We start from the raw sequence: 20,393 nt of genomic DNA on the forward strand, positions 1-20,393 counted from the left end.
TTATGTAAATTAAAATGTGCTAATTAAAAAGAATCTTTGGTATCAAACCTAGGCTAAGAATCATGAAGAAGGATGCATCATTTGTTTTTGCTACACAGACACAAAGAAATTCTTCAGCAGATTCAAAAAGTGGCTCCTAGAAAAGTCAAGTATTTCACAGTGTTATAATGACTTCAATAGGACAATTTGGTTTGAATTGAGGGAATACCCAATGTACTAATCTTGGGTTTTCTAGGTGGACAAATAACATAAACAGAAGTTTCATTCATACTCCTTGAAAATTTCTTTAGAAATAGAGTTGGAATGTTAAGATCATTGAAAGGGAAAAAGTTCTTCCTTTCTTTATTTTTTTTTTAAAGAGAGAGTGAGAGAGTGAGAAATTTTTTAATATTTATTTTTTAGTTCTCGGCGGATACAACATCTTTGTTTTTATGTGGTGCTGAGGATCGAACCCAGGCCGCACGCATGCCAGGCGAGCGCGCTACCACTTGAGCCACATCCCCAGCCCAGTTCTTCCTTTCTTAAAGGAAGAACTGATAAACACATTCCAAGGTGTGTCATTAGATATTTTATGTCATAGACATTGATTCATCCCTAACACCTGTGACTAAACCTGCTACATATGATTTCCACCAAGTCTCCAAATCTTAATATCCTGTAGATACAAAGACTGTGTTCCACTGTGTCCATCTGATTCAAACCATGGAAATAAAGCATTAGGAAAAGTGTATTTCAGAGACATGGTGAAGGTTAAGAGAGGTCAAAAAACCATTAGACATCAAATCATCTAATAGTCTTTCCATTAGCTGATTACTAACCTGGTCATGCACACCAATTCCCTAATCTCAAATTTCCATCCTGAACTCAAGTTGAAAATTGGTCTGATTTGATAATCATTCTGATGTTTCAGGGTATCTCTGAAAGATGTTGTTTTATAGGTGGACAAATATCTTTTTTTTCCCAAACCCTAACTAGCCCATTAGTGTGGCTAAAAGCCTGAGATATTCAGGTTAAAATGTACATACTTACTAGTTAAAAAACCATGATATTATTACATAATATTCACAATGACTCTCATTCTTCCAGATTTCCATTTCTTTTTCGTCTCTAGCAAAAAGCACCAAGAAGAGCATGAGGAGGGATAATCAGAGCAGTGTGTCCGAGTTCCTCCTCCTGGGGCTCCCCATCCAGCCAGAGCAGCAAGGCATGTACTACGCCCTGTTCCTGGGCATGTACCTGATCACGGTGCTGGGGAACCTGCTCATCATCCTGCTCATCAGGCTGGACTCTCGCCTGCACACCCCCATGTACTTCTTCCTCAGCCACTTGGCCCTCACTGACATCTCTTTCTCCTCAGTCACAGCCCCAAAGATGCTCATGAACATGCTGACGCAGACTCAATCCATCTCCTATGCTGGGTGCATTTGCCAGGCATATTTTTTTCTAATGCTTGCAGATGTTGACAGCTTCCTTCTGACCTCAATGGCCTATGACAGGTATGTGGCCATCTGTCATCCCCTGCATTATACCAGAATCATGAGTCAGAACCTCTGTTTCCTGCTAGTGGTTGTGTCTTGGGTCTTATCCTTTGCCAATGCCCTTTTGCACACCCTCCTCCTAGCCCGTCTCTCTTTCCTTAGAGGTAACACTCTGCCCCACTTCTTCTGTGACCTCTCTGCCTTACTTAAACTGTCCAGTTCAGACACCACCATCAATCAGCTGGCTATTCTAATTGTAGGATCAGTGGTCATTACCCTGCCATTCATATGCATCCTGGTCTCTTATGGCCACATTGGGGCCACCATCTTGAGAAAACCCTCCATCAAGGGGATCTGCAAAGCCTTTTCCACATGTGGCTCTCACCTCTCTGTGGTTTCTCTGTACTATGGAGCCATTATTGCACTCTATTTTGTCCCCTCATCTAATAGCACTAATGACAAGGATGTCATTGTGTCTGTGTTATACTATCTGGTCACCCCCATGCTGAATCCCTTCATCTATAGTCTAAGGAATCGGGATATGAAAGGAGCTCTAAGAAACATCCTCAGTAGAACAAAAAATTCAATGTGATAGACATTGTCTTCCCTATCAAGTGTATGGCTCTCTTTTTATTTAATATTATTTAGCCTTTTTCTAGAAAAATTCAGCTTTTTCTTCTCAAATAAATAATTTCTTTTCCTAGTTTCATGATTTTTTGTGTATTTAATTTTGTAATTCCCTGCAAATTTATTTTTGTGTATAAACTTAATTAGAAATCTAGATTTATTTTTGATATTGATTTTTTACATATTTTTAGTTTTTTCAATTGACAAATAAAAATGGTATATATTTATAGAGTATTTGAAGTTTCCATATATGATATACACATTGTATAATGTTCAAATCAAGGAAAACATATCTTTGTCCTCAAATACTTATAACTTCCTTGTATGAAATATTCATAATTGTTTCTTCTAACTCTTTGAAATATGTAGCGTTGTATCAGTTTCCATAGTTAGCACATAGGACACAAATATTTCTCTTATCTAAATGTAACTCAGTATTCATTGACCAATAGTTCTCATCCTTTCTCTTTAAGAAATTGAACATGATTATAATTTCATATCTATTTTCCAAAAATATTTCTTTAGGGCTTTTATAATGAAGTGGTGTTAAATTTTGTCAAAGGTCCTTTCTTTTCTTTTTACTTTATTTTATTTGTTTACTTATTATTATTTTTTATGTGGTGCTGAGGACTGAACCTAGTGCTTCACATGTGCTAGTGAACTACAACCCCAGCCCAAATGTCTTTTCTTGATCATGTGATTTTTCATCTTAATTCTGTTTATGTGGTATATTATGGTTACTGATTTGTGTATCATTCTACATCCTGGAATGAACCATCCTATATCCTGGAATGAAATCAACTCAATCATGGTGCATGATATTTTTATTGTATTGTGGGATTCTGTTTGTTGGTATTTTTTAAGCCTTTTCAATCTGTTTCTCTTGGTCTGTAATTTTCTTTCTTTCATGTGTATTTATCCAGTTGTAAAATCTGGGTTATATTGTGTTGGTCAAATGAGTTTGGAATCATTTCTTCCCTTTCTATTTTGTGGATTATTTTAAGGAGGCTTGGCATTATTTTTACTTTAAAAAGTCATCTAAATTTCATCCATGAATCCATCTTGTCCTGGACTTTTTTGAGGGTGAGGGAGAATTTTTATTTTTACTTGCACCTCATTGCTTCTTGGTATTGGTCTTTTTAGGTTTTCTATATCCTCTTAGTTTAATTTTGGTAGGTCATATTCATGTAGAAATTGGTCTATTTTTTCCTAGATTTTTCAATTTATTGTAACATAACTTTTCAAAATTGTCCCTAGTGGTCCTGTAAATTTCAGTCATATCTGATCCAATATCCTATTTTTTATCTCCAATTTTGTTAATTGTGGTTTCTGTATCTTTTGATGGCTTAGCTAAGGGTTTTCTATCTTGTGGATTTTTTTTTCATAGAACCAATCCTTTTTTCATTGACCATTTGTGTTTTTATAAATTCTTTATTTAATTAATTTCAGTGGTGATATTTATTATTTCTTTCAGTCTACTGATATTGGGATTGGTTTGTTTTTGTTTTTCTTTTTCTAATATTTACTTTTAGTTGTAGTTGGACACAATACCTTTTATTTTATTTATTTATTTTCATGTGATGCTGAGGATCAAACCCAGGGCCTCGCACATGTTAGGCAAGTGCTCTACCGCGGAGACACGACCCCAGCCCTTATTTTTGTTTTTCTAAGATCTTGAGATGAATCATTAAGTTATTTATTTGAGATCTTTTTGATTTTAAATATTGGCTCTTATCACTATACATTTCCCTCTTAGAACTGCCTTAACTATGTTCCACTGTATTTCACATACTCTCATATTTTGTATTTCTATTATCATTAGATTCTAAGAATTTTAAAATTTATTCCTTCACCTCTTCATCAACCTACCTCATTATTCAAAAGTCATGTTAATTTTCCTAATTTTCTGTGAGGTTCTATAGTTTCTGTGCTTTTTTTTTCTCCTGTTGATTTCTAAACTCATTCCATTGTGACCCATTAAGGTACATAAAATCATTTTTTAAAATCTGTGAAGACTTGCTTTGTGGTCTAATATTTGATCTATTTTTGATAAAGTTCCATGAGGAACTGAAAAGAAAGTGTTGTTGGATGAAATATTCTTTAGATGTTTATTAAGTCCATTTGATCTAAAGTATAGTTAACGCTGTAGTACATTTGTTAATTTTTTTTTGGTCTAGATGATCTACTAGTGTGAATGTTGTTTTGGAGTGGTCACTATTATTGTGTTGGGGCTTATCTGTCCCTTTACTTTTAATAGTGTTTGTGTTTTTACACTTTTGTACATCAATGTTTGGGTAATTGATATTAACAGTATTTGTATCTTCTTATTGAATTGTTTTCTTACCAATATATAATTACCCTCTTTGCCTCTTCTAATTTTGTCTTAAAGTCTTCTTTGTCAGATATCTGTGTAGCTACTCCTGCTTGCTTTTGATTTCATTTGTATGGAACATAATTATCATCTTTTCACATAGTCTGTGAATGTCTTCGAAATACTGTGGAGAATTTCTTCAAGACCACATACAGTTGATCCGCCTGTCTTTTTAATCCAACCTGCTAGCCTTTGCCTATTAATTGGAGAATTAACAACAAGTAACAAATTCATTTATTTCTACAAAGGTACATATTACTTCCTGTCATTTTGCTTTATTTATAATGTTTGATTTAATTCTAATTCTCATTTGCTTATCTATTATTCCAATGAGATTTATTCTTTCCCATATTCTCTTAGTTGTTTATATTTTCTTCTGTAGGATTCCTTTAAGCATTTTCTGTAATGCTAGCTTACTATCATTATTTTCTTTAATTTATATTTATCTTTGAATTTTTTTCTCCTATAACTCTGAAGGATTGCTTTGCTGGATATAGTAAAGTAGGTTGGCAGTTACTTTCTTTCAAGGCTTGAAGTACATTTTTTCCATGCCATCCAGGTCTTTAGAGTTTCTATTCAGAAATATGCTACTATTCTGATGAGCTTATCTTTATAAGTTATTTGGCGTTTCTCTCTTGATAATTTTAAAATTTTTATTGCTCTGAAATGTTGAAATTTTAACTATAATATGTCATGGAGATGTCCTGTTCTGGTCTTATCTATTTGAAGTTCTAAATGCAACCAGTATCTGAATGTCCATCTCATTCTGGAGGATTGGAAATTTTTCACTGAGCAGGTTCTTAATATGTTAGCCTATGTTCCTTCTCAAGGTCTATTATCTTAAGTCATATCTCTTAAAATTGTCCAAGGCTTTTTAGATATTCTGCTTATACTCTTTTATTTTTGTGTTCATTAGTGTTTGAACATTCTCATTCACCTAGTCCTCAGGAACTGAAATTGTATATTTTACTTGATCTAGTCGGTTGGAAAGACTTCCAACTGGACTTTCATTTGAGTTATTGAGCTTTTCATTTGCAAGAGTTCTGTTTGGTTCTTTTTTTTTAAATTTTTTTTTTTAGAATCCTCATGTCTTAGTCAAATTTCTCATTTGTATTCTGTATTATCTTCCTTAATTCATTTGGATGTTTATTTGTATCTTCTTTGAATTCATCAACCTGTTTAATAATCAGTTGTTAAATTCTTTGGCATTTTATTCACTTCTATGTCTAAGGATTCAGTCATTAGGGAATTATGGATTTGGAGGGCATCTTGTTTTCTCATGTTTCCTATGACTCTATGTTGAGGTTTTCATATCTGTTGGGATGGATTTTTCTTCCACTATTTATGTGAGAGTCTCTTAAGTGAAAAACAATCTCTAAACAGGTGCCCTGGGCTAGGGGTATATCTGAACAACCAAACACCCTGATCAAAGTGCTTGTTTCAGCTACCTACACCACATTAATAAGAAAGAATAACCACCAATAATAGTAGTAACTTAGGAACAAACCATATATCAACATACAATGTGAAACTAAATATAATCCCCACAATTCCAGTAAAAAAAAAAGAAAGTGAGTGATAATATGGACTACTACTGTTAGGTAGGTTAGTTAGCCATGGATAGGTGGTAGAGAGAATAAACAATGAGGGACAGACTCAGGGTTATGCACCAAGAAAAATTCAGGAGTCATAAAACTAAAACCACAGGGAAAATTATCTAAACAAGCAAGCATTTACAAATAAGAGTTGGAATGCCCAATCTTTCCCAAAATGCAGATAATTACAATCCCTTAAGGGGCTATTACTTAAAATCATGGGACCCTTAATTGAAACAGACAAATTTCAAAAAAGTGGGGTTTGGGTATGTCAAGACCTTCCCCAGTTATGGTTAATTATAATGCTCAAAGGAATCCACTGTTTCCAGATCACAGCATCATTATCTCTTATAACCAAGTCACTAGTCCCTTCCTTTATGCTGAAACTATGTTGCAACTGCCCAATCACCCAGTCAGCCAGAACATCAAGACCCTCACAAAGAAAGCTTTCTGAGGGATATACAAAGGGTAATAAACCAATTAAGGGGCCAGAAAAACTGAGGCAAGAAGACTCAACTTTCTTTAAAACTCCAATTCTGTGAGCACCATACCATCCACTCTTCAAGGCAGACTGTACAGTTCTTATGCTCTATGTTAGCCTGTTTCTCACTCTATTAAACTTGTTGCTTACTACTCCAAGTTTTGCTTGGATTCTTTCTGGTGTATTCACAAGAACAAGCTCCCACTACAGTGGCTGCCCTGGCTATGCCTATAGGACGTAGCCCTGTAACACTTGAAAAGTTATTCAACTGTAGTATAATCAATTCTGAAACATATAGGAAGTAAGGGGCAAGGGGACAGGGGAAAGTGACCAAAGAAGAAAAGAGGAGAGAGAATGAACAAAGAGAAAAAAATGAGAAGAAAAAAGGTATTGAGAAAAATCCAATTGATTGAAAAATATGCAAATTAGAAAGAAATACAAAGAAACAAATAATGAGGGAAAGCACAGTGAAATGACTTAGCGGGGAAAAGTGAATGAAAGCTAGAAAACAATTAGGGTTTCTCCTGGCTGATGTAATTAAAAGGAGACACTTTTACTTCCAGGGATTCAATTTTCTAATCATCTAGCTATGGGGAGGTTTGTGGGACACAATTAAAGTTTAATTTGCTCCTTCCCAGTTCCAACTCAGTCAAACCAGTTAGGTGGATTACATGCTAAGCTCCTCCCATCCATGCCCATCAATGTCTGCTACAGAGCTAAATTCACCTTCAGTAGCACTGGTTTTTGTACCTGGTTACAGGGACGTTGCTATGGAAGGAGCCACCAGCCAAACCATCTTACCCACAAAATCTGTAGACTGATCTAATTGTACTGCATCTCACCTCCCAGACCCTTATTGCATATGCTTTTGGGGAAATGGCTACTGTCCAAATTGGGGCAGCAAATCCTCCAAATGCCTCTGAGTATGGAAGAGGTGTCTGGCAGGTGGGGTCTGGCCTGGAGTGGGGTGCCATGGACAGCACACTTTCTACTAGACCAGATTGCTACACTACCATACCCAGTGCCTTCCTGCATCCAGCCTGTCTGGCTCCTGGTCTCAATGCTCAGACTGCCAGTTTCCAAAGGATGCATACTCTGCCTTCCTCTACATACTGGAAATCCCAGGTCCTGCCATCTAGAACTACCAACAGTGGTGTTACAGACTCAGGGCAGGCACCCACTAACCTAGTGAAAGAAAAGGTAGAGTGGCCATTGGGTTTACACACACAGACACAAACTCTTTCTCTCTCTCTCCTCACACACACACACACACACACACACGTGCACACATACACATGAAGAATAATGAAAAGGAGGATTAAGAGAAAGAAAGGAGAAGAAATAGAAGGAGGAGGGGAAGGGAAACAGAGGAGAAGGAGAATTTTAGCAGCAGCAGCAGCAGGGGTTTCTGATCTTAAGAGAGAGTAGACAGTTAAGCCCTCTTTAAGGTAGTTCCCCTTGCCAGATCTTGCTGAATTCACAGGAAAATACAGGGGATTTTTTTCTGCCGTGCCTGTTCAATATGCAGGGTACAGATCTCCTTGACGCTCAGATTGCATATTTTTCCAATAGAATATCTTGCATTTCTTGAAATCCCTGAGATTCTTTTGGTTTGCTGGTCCTTCCTTTCCCCCACTGAGCTGCCCTGGGCCTGATGCTGGTGCAGTCCACTGACTTCTTTTTAAAATTCTTTTTTTTTAATCCTAAAACCAATGTTTCTGGGGTTTCCCTGGTCACTGTGTTGCAATCAAGTGCTTTCCACAGCCTGCTTGCCTCATCATGAAGCCTCACAGCCATTGATTTGATTTAATCTCAGGGAGTGGATTGCATCTCCTGGATGCCTCTAGTCTCCCATCCTCTGGATCTCCCCACTGATGATTTTATTTCACATTGATTACTTCAGTGGAGAAACTGTCTTCAAATATAGGGAGTTAGGCTTCAACACATAAGTTTATAGACTGGGCACAAGCATTGAATCCATAAAATTCATACACATGTACATCTGTCTTTTGTTCTATGTTTGTTATATCGTTGAAATCTAGCCTTTTCTCTTCAATTATTACATTTATTTAATACATCTGTGATATGGCAAATAATTACTCTACAATATTCCTTCTGAAAGATTATCAAAACTTTTAAGAGTACTTTTCCCCATTGTTTCTGCTATTATGAGGACTGCTGTTATGCTACTTAGTATTGTCTTCAGGTGAGGTATTGTGGGATATCATCTCACATTTGATTGACCTATGGCAATGCAAATTTTAAATGGTAAATCATAATTAGATGTTATTTCTTTATTAAAAGTAATTAAGACAAGCAAATAATCTATAACTTTATCAACAAGGAGCGTCCCCAAACTTAATCAATATCTTGACATAAAATGGAACCTTGTTGTTCCAATTTGTCTGTTTCTGATCATATGGAAGCTGGTCATGCTTATGTGAATTCTATTTGCCTATTTTTCCATTTTTTGTGTGTCTGCATATGCAAGTATATTTTATTATTAAATTTTAATTTATTATAAGAGGAGACTTTTGGACAGGACTCAGAAGGATAGGAGAGACTTGGTGTTAAAGAGGAAAAAGGTGAAATTCTTTCAGGAAATGAGATCTGGCATCTGGGAAAGTGGTAATGTTATATGTGAATTCAAGAAATAATTTATCTCATATTGTTTAATCAAATGGAAAATCTTGCAGGCATGAATTTTATTTTTACCCTGACACATGTAAGGAAAGAGGGAGGTGCAATGATGTTCTTTGGGTTGGAAAGGAAATTTTGTCAATCCTTCCTTTTAAGGAAAATAGGCAGGTCAGTTGAAAGGATTATTGCTGGGGAAACAACTGGTTTTCCATGATCTATAGGACCCATAAGCCATTCCTGAAGTCTAAATATCATACAGGATTTCCCCTACCAATTCTAAGTACAGGCTCAATTTAACATAAACTGAACCCCAAAGTGAAATTTATAAATATTCACAGATCTTCACCCTGAATAATGAGCACATGTTATTGATTTCCTACCAGGAAGAAATGGAGCTAGAGATATACTGAATGGATTTGAGATTAGTTTTGTAAATGGATTAGTAGAATGCATATACTGAATTATTATTTTGTGTTATTATAAGAATCTTGAACCAATGGAATGCTGAGACCATAGTTTTCTGCCAAGAGATAGATTTATAGAAACTCTATTCCATTCCTCAGGGTCCCGTGGTGACTGTGACATATATTCTCCTTCACTCTTTTAATCAGAGGTAATTTAAATAGTATGGGGTTCATCACCAAGACCCTTGGGTTATCACACTCAACCTTCACCCTGGTTTATGATGGCCTCTGAATTACACTTTCCTCAAGGTAAACTGAGAAGGTAAAAAGCATTGTGCATCACCAGGTTCCTCGTAACTGCCTTGTTGGTAATGTCATTATTTCTCCAAGAGTGAAGTCTCTTAGGCCTACTTCCACGTGGGGTTCGTTCCACAATGGAAACAAAAGCAATGAAGCAATAGTGTCCTGGTTTTCTCTAATCAGGATCTGGGGATGGAGGGATAACCTCCCATAACCTCCCCATGGTTTGCAAAATTATTAATCAGACTGATTTCTCAGAAGCTATGAACGTGTGTAGACACACACACACACACAAACACACACACACACAATACACGATTTGGTTCTGAATCGATAGCTCTTCTCCCTGTTGCTGTGGAACGTTGAGCTTTTTAGAGACTCCACCTGCTTCACTGCAGTCCATACCTTCTAGAGAGAAATGGAAGAACCTTCCCATGTCTTGTAACTGAAGGTATCTGTGCTCAAAATATAAGGGCCAAGTCGGAGTAGGAGTAGAATTTACATGTGGTAATATCGTTGTATGTGTTTCTGTGTTATACATGTGTGTGTTTGGTGTGTGCCTCTCATCCCTACACTCTACACCTCCTCACACCACAGCCTGACAATTGGTTCCATGTAGGGTGATTTATCTCCAACTGAGTTCCTATCCAAATTTTGAGAAGACAACAAAACCAAATCTCCAGTTAGAATAATTTTTTTTTTCCAACTGATCTTAAGTCTCATTTTTGAGAGGATATTAGAAAAAAATTTTTTTCCTTTGTGTATCTTCAACCCCCAGTAGATCTTGTTGGGAGTTCTTACAAATATTATATTAAAACTGTAATTTTGTTCTAAACCTATAATTTTATTCATCTCTCCTGCCACAATCCAGGTGTAAACAGATATTATTTTGTGTCTAAATTGCTGTAATAGCCTCCTATTCAGATTTCTGCTGGCCCTTGCCTTGCTTACCATCTCCACCCAGTACAAAGCAAGTTATTTAAAATATTTCATCAATTCTTAAACTTTTTCTTGAGTGTGCTGTTGCTTTGGAATAGAACTAAAGCTTTATATTATAGCAGACAAGGCCTCATAACTCTGGCCTCTCCATAATTCTCCATCCACATTTTTCTGAGATGACCATGGTCTTGGGGTTTCTCTGCTCATCGAGTGTTCTAGCCCCGTCACCATCAAATACCTAACTAGAGTGTTCATATGACAAGTTCTTCCAGTAAGGACTCCTTTTAAAGAACACAGAAGGATCAACTTTCTCTCACCTCAAGCTTTTGTAATTTGAAAATCTTTTAAAATTGTGACTATACATTCCCTCCCATTTTGAGGACTTTATTATACATATATATGCTAATGTCCCAAATTATATATGAATAATGTTATTACAATATAGTACAATATCCCTGGAAATACAAAATATTGGAACAACCTAAATGACCAAAGGACAACTAATTACTCTTTTTATTGTGATGAACTGATAGTTTTTCATATAGTATAAAAAACATAACTGAATGTGTCCAAGTCAGATAACATTACCTTAATGGGATTTTTAAGGTAGTGAGCTGAAGAATGCAGAAATTTTAAAGATAATTTCATTTAAGTTGAGAGAATTGATACTTTAAACTTCAGTTAATCCCAAGTCTGAGTGATGAGTCCTAAGTTGAGACACCTCTCCAGCTCTCAGAGACAAAGATGATCAGTTGAGCAAGTCTTTGCAGAGAATGTGGATTCTATTATTTAGCAGACAGATCATCATTGTTCTCTTTTCTTATTATTTTGTAATTGTCCACATGAATAGGTATAAGACCAACTGACTTGAAGGAGAGAAAGGAATGATTAGCAAAGTATAAGAAATCTTAGAATTATGACAAGAAAAATACCAGTTAAGTATCTTTGGCATAAGAATAGGAACAAAAAAAAAAATAAAGGAGAAGGTTTCATTTCCTTATGCCAGACAGACATTTTCACAGAGCCGATTCTCCTGCATGTGACTGGAAAAGGCAAGTATGTTCTGGTGTTCTGAGGGCTTGAATGAAATTATCTACTTCTAGCTGAGGGAATACAAATGGGGAAACTGGAAGAAAAACCTACCTTTTCTCCACATTCCATGAAATTCTTATACAAAGGGTGATGAATAGAGTAGGACAGAACTTTTCTTTCCTGACTAATTCAGTATCCAAAGACCCCTCTCCTTTCTATTCTCCCCAACAGTTGGTAATTTCCAAATTATTGCCTTAAGTTTTTTTTAACTTGTGCTTTTAAACTGATAATAACTAGGTAAGTAACTTTTTTTTTTTTTTTTTAAATAGAGTGACCCTCGTCACTAATGGCAGTAGATGGCTTTCTGTAAAATGCCAGCCCAATGGTCTACATAGAATGGGCGTAGGACTCAGTGGTGAACACAAAGATGATTGGATTCCCCCAGGGCCCATTCCAGTGAGGGGTCAGCCTCTCTGGCTGTGGACTGAAGAATGGCTGGGCAGGAGGTCAGGAAGTCTGGGCAACATGCAGTGAATCCAAGCAGGTCTCCATTTTAGTTTAATCCAACTATATTTTATCTTAAAATGAAAACAGTTACTTCTCAACCCAACTACATAAATGCAGTGTTCTGTGTTTCTATCAGATATGGCCAAATTTTATCTTTATTCCTTGAGAAACTGCCTCAGCTCCAGGCAAAGATACTTAACTCCATTGGTATAAGCTGATTATTGTGACAGATGTTTCTGTATTCCTTTAACTCTAGTATTTGGTATAAAGGAGGAAATTCAGATTTAAGAAACATTAAGTAACTAGCCTTATGCCATGAAGCCGCCTATAATTGGTTGAAGTATATTAATACTATGTGTGAGAAGTCAAACCATATTTGAGAGTTATTAGCCACTTGAATGTTTTTCACGCCTGAGCAATAACATACATTTTATTGGAAATTTTACTTTAATCTTTAAAAGATATTGAAATAACATACGTAAGATACGTAGTTTAACTCTATGTGTATTCATAATGTTGCAATGTGCATATATGAGTTTTTGTTCTTGATTGTGATGTATGATAACATTGTAAATAATGTTAACAGAAATGTTTGTTAATCTATAGGCTTAATAAAAAAACTAACAATATTATTGAAGGTCCTTGAGTCCCTCCTCAATTGCCTCTTCATTCTTCTTGAAATTACCTGGTATTTTCACTGTTTTCAATATTCACTTACTTCTCATGAGAGTTTTAAAACTTCTGCAGTGATCCATAAAGTTTGCCTGCTCTAGATGTGCATAAAAAGGAATGACTCTGTGTGTTGTGCTACATGTGGCTTTTGATCTTTCTCTTGCCTTTGTGAAATTCATCTCTATATTTTCATCTTCCACTGTGAAACTATAATAAACTTATCTCCTCTACTGTCATGACCATTTCTTTTTATTTCAGCATTTTGCCACTATGAACAATACTAATCTGAACATTGTAGCTCATGCATCCAATGTATAAATGTGAGAGATTCTGCAAATTACAAACAGAAGATATACAGGAGTGTGTAGCTAATGTGTATTCTATTTAACTATCACTGTGAAACTTTTCTATAAAATTCCTATTCTTATAAGCCATTCTGAAAAAACTACATGGTGTGTGATTTCAACTATATGGCTTACTAGAAAATGCAAAGCAACAGAGATAGTAAAACAATCAGAGTTTTGTGTAGGGAAAAGGGCGGTATGAACGAGTAGAGCAATTTTAAGGCAGAAATTTATAAGGCAGTGCAATAACAAGCTTCTATGTAATACATTTGCTGAAAATTAATCACAGTTGAATTCAAAATTGTTTGGAAAAGGAATGATATAGTATTGCAGAGGAGGTAAAATCTTGACTATAACATGTTAGAGACTTTCAGCCAGCCTGAGAATTAAGATAATATAAGACAGATTATACCATCCAAATCCAACAGATTTAACAGACACTGCAGAACATGTCATACAATAATGACAAAAAACAATTTGTCTCATAAGCTCATGGAATATTCTACAGGGTAGACCATGTATTAGTATGCAAAACAAACTTGATGAAGTGAAAAGAATAAGAAATAATAGCGTGTATCTTCTTCAACCACCATGGAATAAAAATCAGCAACAAGAGGGATTTAGAAATGGTACTAATACATGAATATTAAACAGTATTAACTTTACTGTGCAATGGATTAATGAAGGAATAAAAAGAGACATTAAATAATTTCTTGAATTGGACAAAAATTTAAATAAAACATACCAAAATATATGAGATATAGCAAATGTAAAAGGCAAGTTTACACCAATAAATGCTGCAAATAAAAAAGAAAAACTTCAAATCAACAACCTAATGATGCAACGGAAAGAGCTACAGAAGAACAAAGAAAATTCACCATTAGAAGAAGAAAAGTTGCTGGGCACGGTGGCACACACCTGTAATCCCAGCAGCTCAAGAGACTGAGGCAGGAGGATCATGAATCAAAGGCAGCCTCATCAAAAGCAAGGTGCTAAGCAACTCAGTGAGACCCTGTCTCTAAATAAGATACAAAATAGGGCTGGGGGTGTGGCTTAATGATCAAGTGCCCCTGAGTTCAATCCCTAGTCTCCCTTCCCCACCCCCCCAAAAAAGAAGGAAAAATAAAACAAAGAACAGAGCTGTGATGAATGAAATAGAGACCAAAAAACAAAACAAAACAAACAACAACAAAAACAAAAACAAGAATTTGACAAATAAAGAGCTTTGTTTTTGAAAATTTAAACAAAATTGAAAAAAATATTAGCTAGAATAAGCAGGATTAAAAAGAGACTCTAATAAATAAAATTAAAGGGAAAAAGGTGACATTCATTACTTCTGGTACCATAGATATACAAAGGATCATTAGTTTTAATCCCAAGCACAACCAAAAAGTATAATACGGTATCATCAAGTGGGACTTAACACCAGGAATGCAAGGATTATTCCATATGACACAAATCATAAACATAGTAATACATCAAGAAAATGAGGATTAAAAACCACATGATTCTCTCAAGAGATGCATAAAAACTTTCAATAAAATTCAAAATCCCTTCATGATATAAAGGCTCAATAAATTAGCTATAGAAGGAACGTGTATCAGCACAGGGCTGTATATGGTACACACATGCTCATGGCACCCAGACAGTCAGGTAGTATGTCGTCCCATAACTATAGGTTGGCAGGCCACGAAGCACAAGGATAGGTTCCATTTGTAGTTTAATCCCTCCAACGTCAAGGAGAGCCCCACTGCAAGCCAGAATATCATAATGAAGAGAGCAGACACAACCCTCTGTGTTCTCAGAGTATTTACATCCCAATGAAGAAGGAACAAGAATAGACAGAGAAATATGTCCACCTACAGACAAAGAGATTGTTTATCAAAGGCTCCCTCCAATAGAGGTATTTTGGCAGCCCAAGTTCAGTGTTCAGACCGACCAGTGCTGAGGCAACTGATGGGTGCAGTGGAGGGCCGAGGGAGACTTCTGGATTCCTAGGAGCATAGCACCCAGCTGGGTGTCACAGGGAGCAGCGTGGAAGAAAATAAATGGCTTGATTCTTCTGCTGTCCTTTCTATCCCCTGCCCTTTCTCCTCCATCTCAGGCCTCTGGCTGTACCAGTACTCAGAGAATGTAGTGGCCTACGTGCAGATCAGCGTATCTGGCTTGGACTGAGAACACCACTTCCGCCATCTCCTGGCCCAGCCGGAGCACCTGGAGCACACTGAAGCAGTGCCAGAGGGTGAGGATACAGGTGGGAGTGGTGCAGGTGAGTCCAGAAGGAGGCTGGGCCACACTTGGAGGAGGCTCCCGGGTCTAGTGTTAGACTAGGAGTAAAGCATAGCCTCAGACCAATCATTGGGGATGACTTTGTCCGGTTAGACTACCTGGAGGTGGAGTTTTTGATAGCAAGCACAAGCCTTCACTGCCAGCTCTGTGACCAGCTCTTGAGATACAGCCTCAGAATTAGCACCACATCTTTGATCAACCATAGCGCCAGGGCCAATATCAGTTCAACCACCAGCTCCCTAGAGAAGTCCAGATCCAGATCTCAATTCAGTACTGACACTTAAGCTGCTACCTCGAATTGAAGCTACCATGTTTCTTTTTTTATGGATTTTTAAATTTGTTCTAATTATTTATACATGGCAACAGAATGCATTTCTACTCATCATACACAAATGCAGCACGACTTTTCATTTTTCTGGTTGTACACGACACACGATTCGTGCTATCATACATGTACGTAGAGTAACAATGTCCATTTCATTCCATCAGCTTTCCCTCATACTCCTACCCCTACCCTCACTCCCTTCTGCCCAATCCAAAGTTCCTCTATTCTTCCCTTGCCCCCCCCCCATTATTGATCAGCATCCACTTATCAGAGAAAAGATTTGCTCTTTGGTTTTGGGGATTGGTTTACTTCACTTAGCAGGATATTCTCCAACTTTATTCATATACCAGCAAAGCCATAATTTCATTCTTCTTTAAGGCTGAGTAATATTCCATTGTGTATATGTACCAGTTTCTTTATCCTTTTGTCTATTGAAGGACAGCTAGGTTGGTTCCACAGTTTGGCTATTGTTAATTGAGCTGCTATAAACATTGATGTGGCTGTGTCATTGTTGTATGCTGATTTTAAGTCCTTTGGTTATAAACCGAGGATTGGGATAGCGGGGTCAAATGGTGGTTCTATTGAAAGTTTTCTAAGGAATCTCCATACTGCTTTGCAGAGGGTTGCACCAATTTGCTGCCCCACCAGCCATGTATGAGTGCACCTTATTCCCCACATCCTCACCAACACTTATTGTTGCTTGTATTCTGAAAACTGCCGTTCTGACTGGATGAGATGAAATCTTAGAGTTGAAGCTGACATGTTTCAAGTTCGAACCCCACATGGCATCAGGTCTAACAATGTACGAAGCAGAGACTGCTTTGGTGAAAATTCCAGCTCCAGTGCCAGAAATAGACACCTCCAGAAATACATTAACGTACTGTTAGCCAAAGCTATTAGAGGCTTCTGATGGGTCATATCGCCTTGAAAGAGATTCAAAGGAACTCACTAGAGTAATGGCAGTGCTCTAAGTATTGACTGTATTTGCCAAAATTGATGGACTGGTTCATTAGTGTCTGAGTATATTGTTGCAGGTGGTTGTAATGCAACTTAAAACTACAATTTAGAATAGCCATGTTGTGGAACCAACCTAGGTGTCTATAATGGATGCATGGAAAAGAAAATGTGGTATATATACACTGTAGAGTTTTCCTGGGCCACAAAGAAGAATGAAATTATGGCATTCACAGGAAAATAGAACTGGAAAACTTCATGCTGAGATTAGCCAGGTCTTCTAAGAAATTGTCTTTGGTGTCTGGGGAATTAGTATTGCCATTGCTTAAGCCAAAGAGATCCTTTTTGTGGTACTGTTTAACCAATTGAGAAATATCACAGAGTCATGATCTTCTATATGTGTGCGTGTAGTGCTGGACTGAACTCAAGGTCTTCAACATGTTGGGCAAGCACACTTTCGTAGAGCTACATCCGCTGTCCGTGAACTATTTCTTTTTTCACTTCATACATGCAGTTAAAGGAGTTGCCAATAAGGTTCTTCTGATCTGAGAAGGAAGATTTGTCAATCCTTGACTTCTATCTAGGAAAACAGGTCAATGGGACAGACATGGTAATCAAGGAAACACATGATCAATGATGATCTAGAGGACCCAGAACCATTACTGAAGTCCAACTATTTTCAGGATTTCTTCCCTCAAATACAAGTTGAATTTAATATAAAAATAAATAAATAATAATACTTACAAACATTCATACATTATCACCTTGAATAATAAGCATGTACTATTCATTTTCTACTAAGCATTGAAGAAATGGAGCTAGAGATGTATGGAATGGATTTGAGATCAGTTTTGTAAGGGGTTGAGTGTAAACCATACATTGAATTGTTTTTATAATGCCTTGGTTAACTGAGAAGGCAAAAAGTTTTGTGAATCACCAACTTCCTAATACTGATTGTCATCATTATTCCTCTAAGGATGAACTCTCTTATGGCTGCCTCAACTAGTAGTTCTCCCCCAAGGGAGCCAAAGGCAGTGAGGCAATTATACCTGGTTTATCTCTAATTTGGAGTTGGGGTTGGCATTCCCAAGAGCTATAAGCAAATGTTTATCAATATATCAATCTTGTTTCATTCTGAAATGATAAGTACTTCACCTGTCACAATAGGACTTAGAGACACTTACCAACTCCACCTGTTTCACTCTATTTCACGCTTCCCTGAAAGAAATGGATAAACTTCCCATGGATGGTAGCTGAAGGTATGTGTGTTTGTGATCTAAGGGGCTAAGTCAGAGCACGAGTAAAATTAACCTTCAGTAGTATTATTATATTTGGTTTTATAGGTGTTAATGAACCTTTATTTTATTCATATATTTGTATGTGGTGCTGAGACTTGAAGCCAGTGCTTCACACATGCTAGGCAAGTGCTCCACAACTGAGCCACAACCCCAGCCCTTATATTTTTTTTATGTTTTCTGATCCCATGATTCTTACTCCCCACATTAGAGTACGACAGACAGCTCTGTGTAGAGTAATTTATCTTCAGCTGAGTCTGTATCCAAATTTTGGAATGTTAGGGAAAAAACAAAACTCTATGTAGAATTATTTCCTCAAACTGGTTCTCTAACTTTTGAAAAGAATTTAGATAAAAAACATTTCTCTCTTAGTGTATCTTTAATTCTCATTAAGTCTTGCTGGATATCTTCATTTTCCATCTTCTCATAGATGGTTCACGTTTAAACCTGGTTTGATCTGAAGATTCTTCAGATATATTTCAGTGTTTGTCCACAGATGTTGTGTTGTTTCCTGGGAGACAAAAAATGTCTCCCCCCACACCCCCACCAAATCCATCACTTATAGCCCATTTATCTAGCAAAAAGCTTGATATATTCAAATTAAAATGATTATTCCAAAGCCATGTTTCCATTGTATAATAGTCACAATTACTTCATTCTTTCACATATCTATGTCTTTAACATACAGCAAAAGAGAGGAAGAACATGAGGAGGGATAATCAGAGCAGTGTGTCCGAGTTCCTCCTCCTGGGGCTCCCCATCCAGCCAGAGCAGCAAGGCATGTACTACGCCCTGTTCCTGGGCATGTACCTGACCACGGTGCTGGGGAACCTGCTCATCATCCTGCTCATCAGGCTGGACTCTCGCCTCCACACCCCCATGTACTTCTTCCTCAGCCACTTGGCCCTCACTGACATCTCTTTCCCCTCAGTCACGGCCCCAAAGATGCTCATGAACATGCTGACGCAGACTCAATCCATCTCCTACTCTGGGTGCATTTGTCAGGAATTCTTTTTCTTATTATTTGCAAGTCTTGACAGCTTCCTTCTGACCTCCATGGCCTATGACAGGTATGTGGCCATCTGCCACCCTCTTCATTACACCAGAATGATGAGACAGAGCCTCTGTTTCCTGCTAGTTCTTGTGTCCTGGGTCTTGTCCTTTGCCATCGCTCTTTTGCACACCCTCCTCCTAGCCCAGCTCTCTTTTCTTAGAAGCAACACTCTGCCCCACTTCTTCTGTGACCTCTCTGCCTTACTCAAGCTGTCCAGCTCAGACACCACCATCAATCAGCTGGTCATCCTCATTGCAGGATCAGTGGTCATTACCCTTCCCTTCATATGCATCCTGGTCTCTTATGGCCACATTGGGGCCACCATCCTGAGACGACCCTCCATCAAGGTGATCTACAAAACCTTCTCCACATGTGGCTCCCACCTCTCTGTGGTTTCTCTGTACTATGGAGCAATTATTGGACTCTACTTTGTCCCCTCATCCGGAAATACTAATGACAAGGATGTCATTGTGTCTGTGTTCTACAGTCTGGTGACCCCCATGGTGAATCCCTTCATTTACAGTCTGAGGAATCGGGATATCAAAGGAGCTCTGAGAAACATCCTCACTAGAGCAACATTTTCAGTGTGATAGGAATTATCTCCCTGTTACTGCTTATGAGATTTTCTCAGTCCCACACGTGTATCATTTCCTCTGAATTGCCATTTCTTAGTGATTATGTATTTATTTATTTATTGGTGGTTCATAGGTTGGACCCAGGGCCTTTCACATGCTAGGCGATCTCTCTGCCACTGGCTACTTCTCCAATCCTGTTTCTTAGAGAATCATATTATATGACACTTTTTTTTTTTTAGCTGTGGTTCACTAGACACAGTTTTTAGTCCTCTCTGTTTAATTGTCTTGTTAATCTTGAAAATATTTTTACAATCATACCAGCACAACTTCAATTTCTAAATTTTTCCTTCTTATAATGTATCCTTGTTCTGGATATTTGAAATTTTCATACAGTCACTGATTTTGTCTTTCCCCCACCCCTTTAGAAACACTTTTTTTTCCCCCTGAAGATAACTAAAATTTTTATTTCGGAAAGTTCATTTTTCCCTTTTGTGTGGAAGTTTGTAAGACA

At 37.3% G+C, this 20,393-nt stretch overlaps 2 protein-coding genes across 2 annotated transcripts; both read left to right on the forward strand.

Moving 5' to 3' along the window:
• Window positions 1-1,131: 1,131 nt before the first annotated feature.
• On the forward strand, window positions 1,132-2,070 carry LOC139701530 (olfactory receptor 1J21-like). Its single transcript, XM_071600465.1, has one exon. It carries the CDS (start codon window positions 1,132-1,134, stop codon window positions 2,068-2,070), a length of 939 nt encoding a protein of 312 aa, XP_071456566.1.
• A 16,888-nt stretch (window positions 2,071-18,958) lies between these two features.
• LOC114093686 (olfactory receptor 1J21-like) lies at window positions 18,959-19,897 on the forward strand. The gene has a single exon (XM_027936560.2). The coding sequence runs from the start codon at window positions 18,959-18,961 to the stop codon at window positions 19,895-19,897; it is 939 nt and encodes a 312-aa protein (XP_027792361.2).
• The last annotated feature ends 496 nt before the right edge of the window (window positions 19,898-20,393 follow it).

The sequence above is a fragment of the Marmota flaviventris genome, chromosome 13 (assembly GCF_047511675.1).
Source record: "Marmota flaviventris isolate mMarFla1 chromosome 13, mMarFla1.hap1, whole genome shotgun sequence".
Taxonomy (NCBI): domain Eukaryota; kingdom Metazoa; phylum Chordata; class Mammalia; order Rodentia; family Sciuridae; genus Marmota; species Marmota flaviventris.

Coding starts and splice junctions, on each gene's coding strand:
- LOC139701530 (XM_071600465.1), top strand. CDS start 1,132: ATGAGGAGGGATAATCAGAGCAGTGTGTCCGAGTTCCTCCTCCTGGGG.
- LOC114093686 (XM_027936560.2), top strand. CDS start 18,959: ATGAGGAGGGATAATCAGAGCAGTGTGTCCGAGTTCCTCCTCCTGGGG.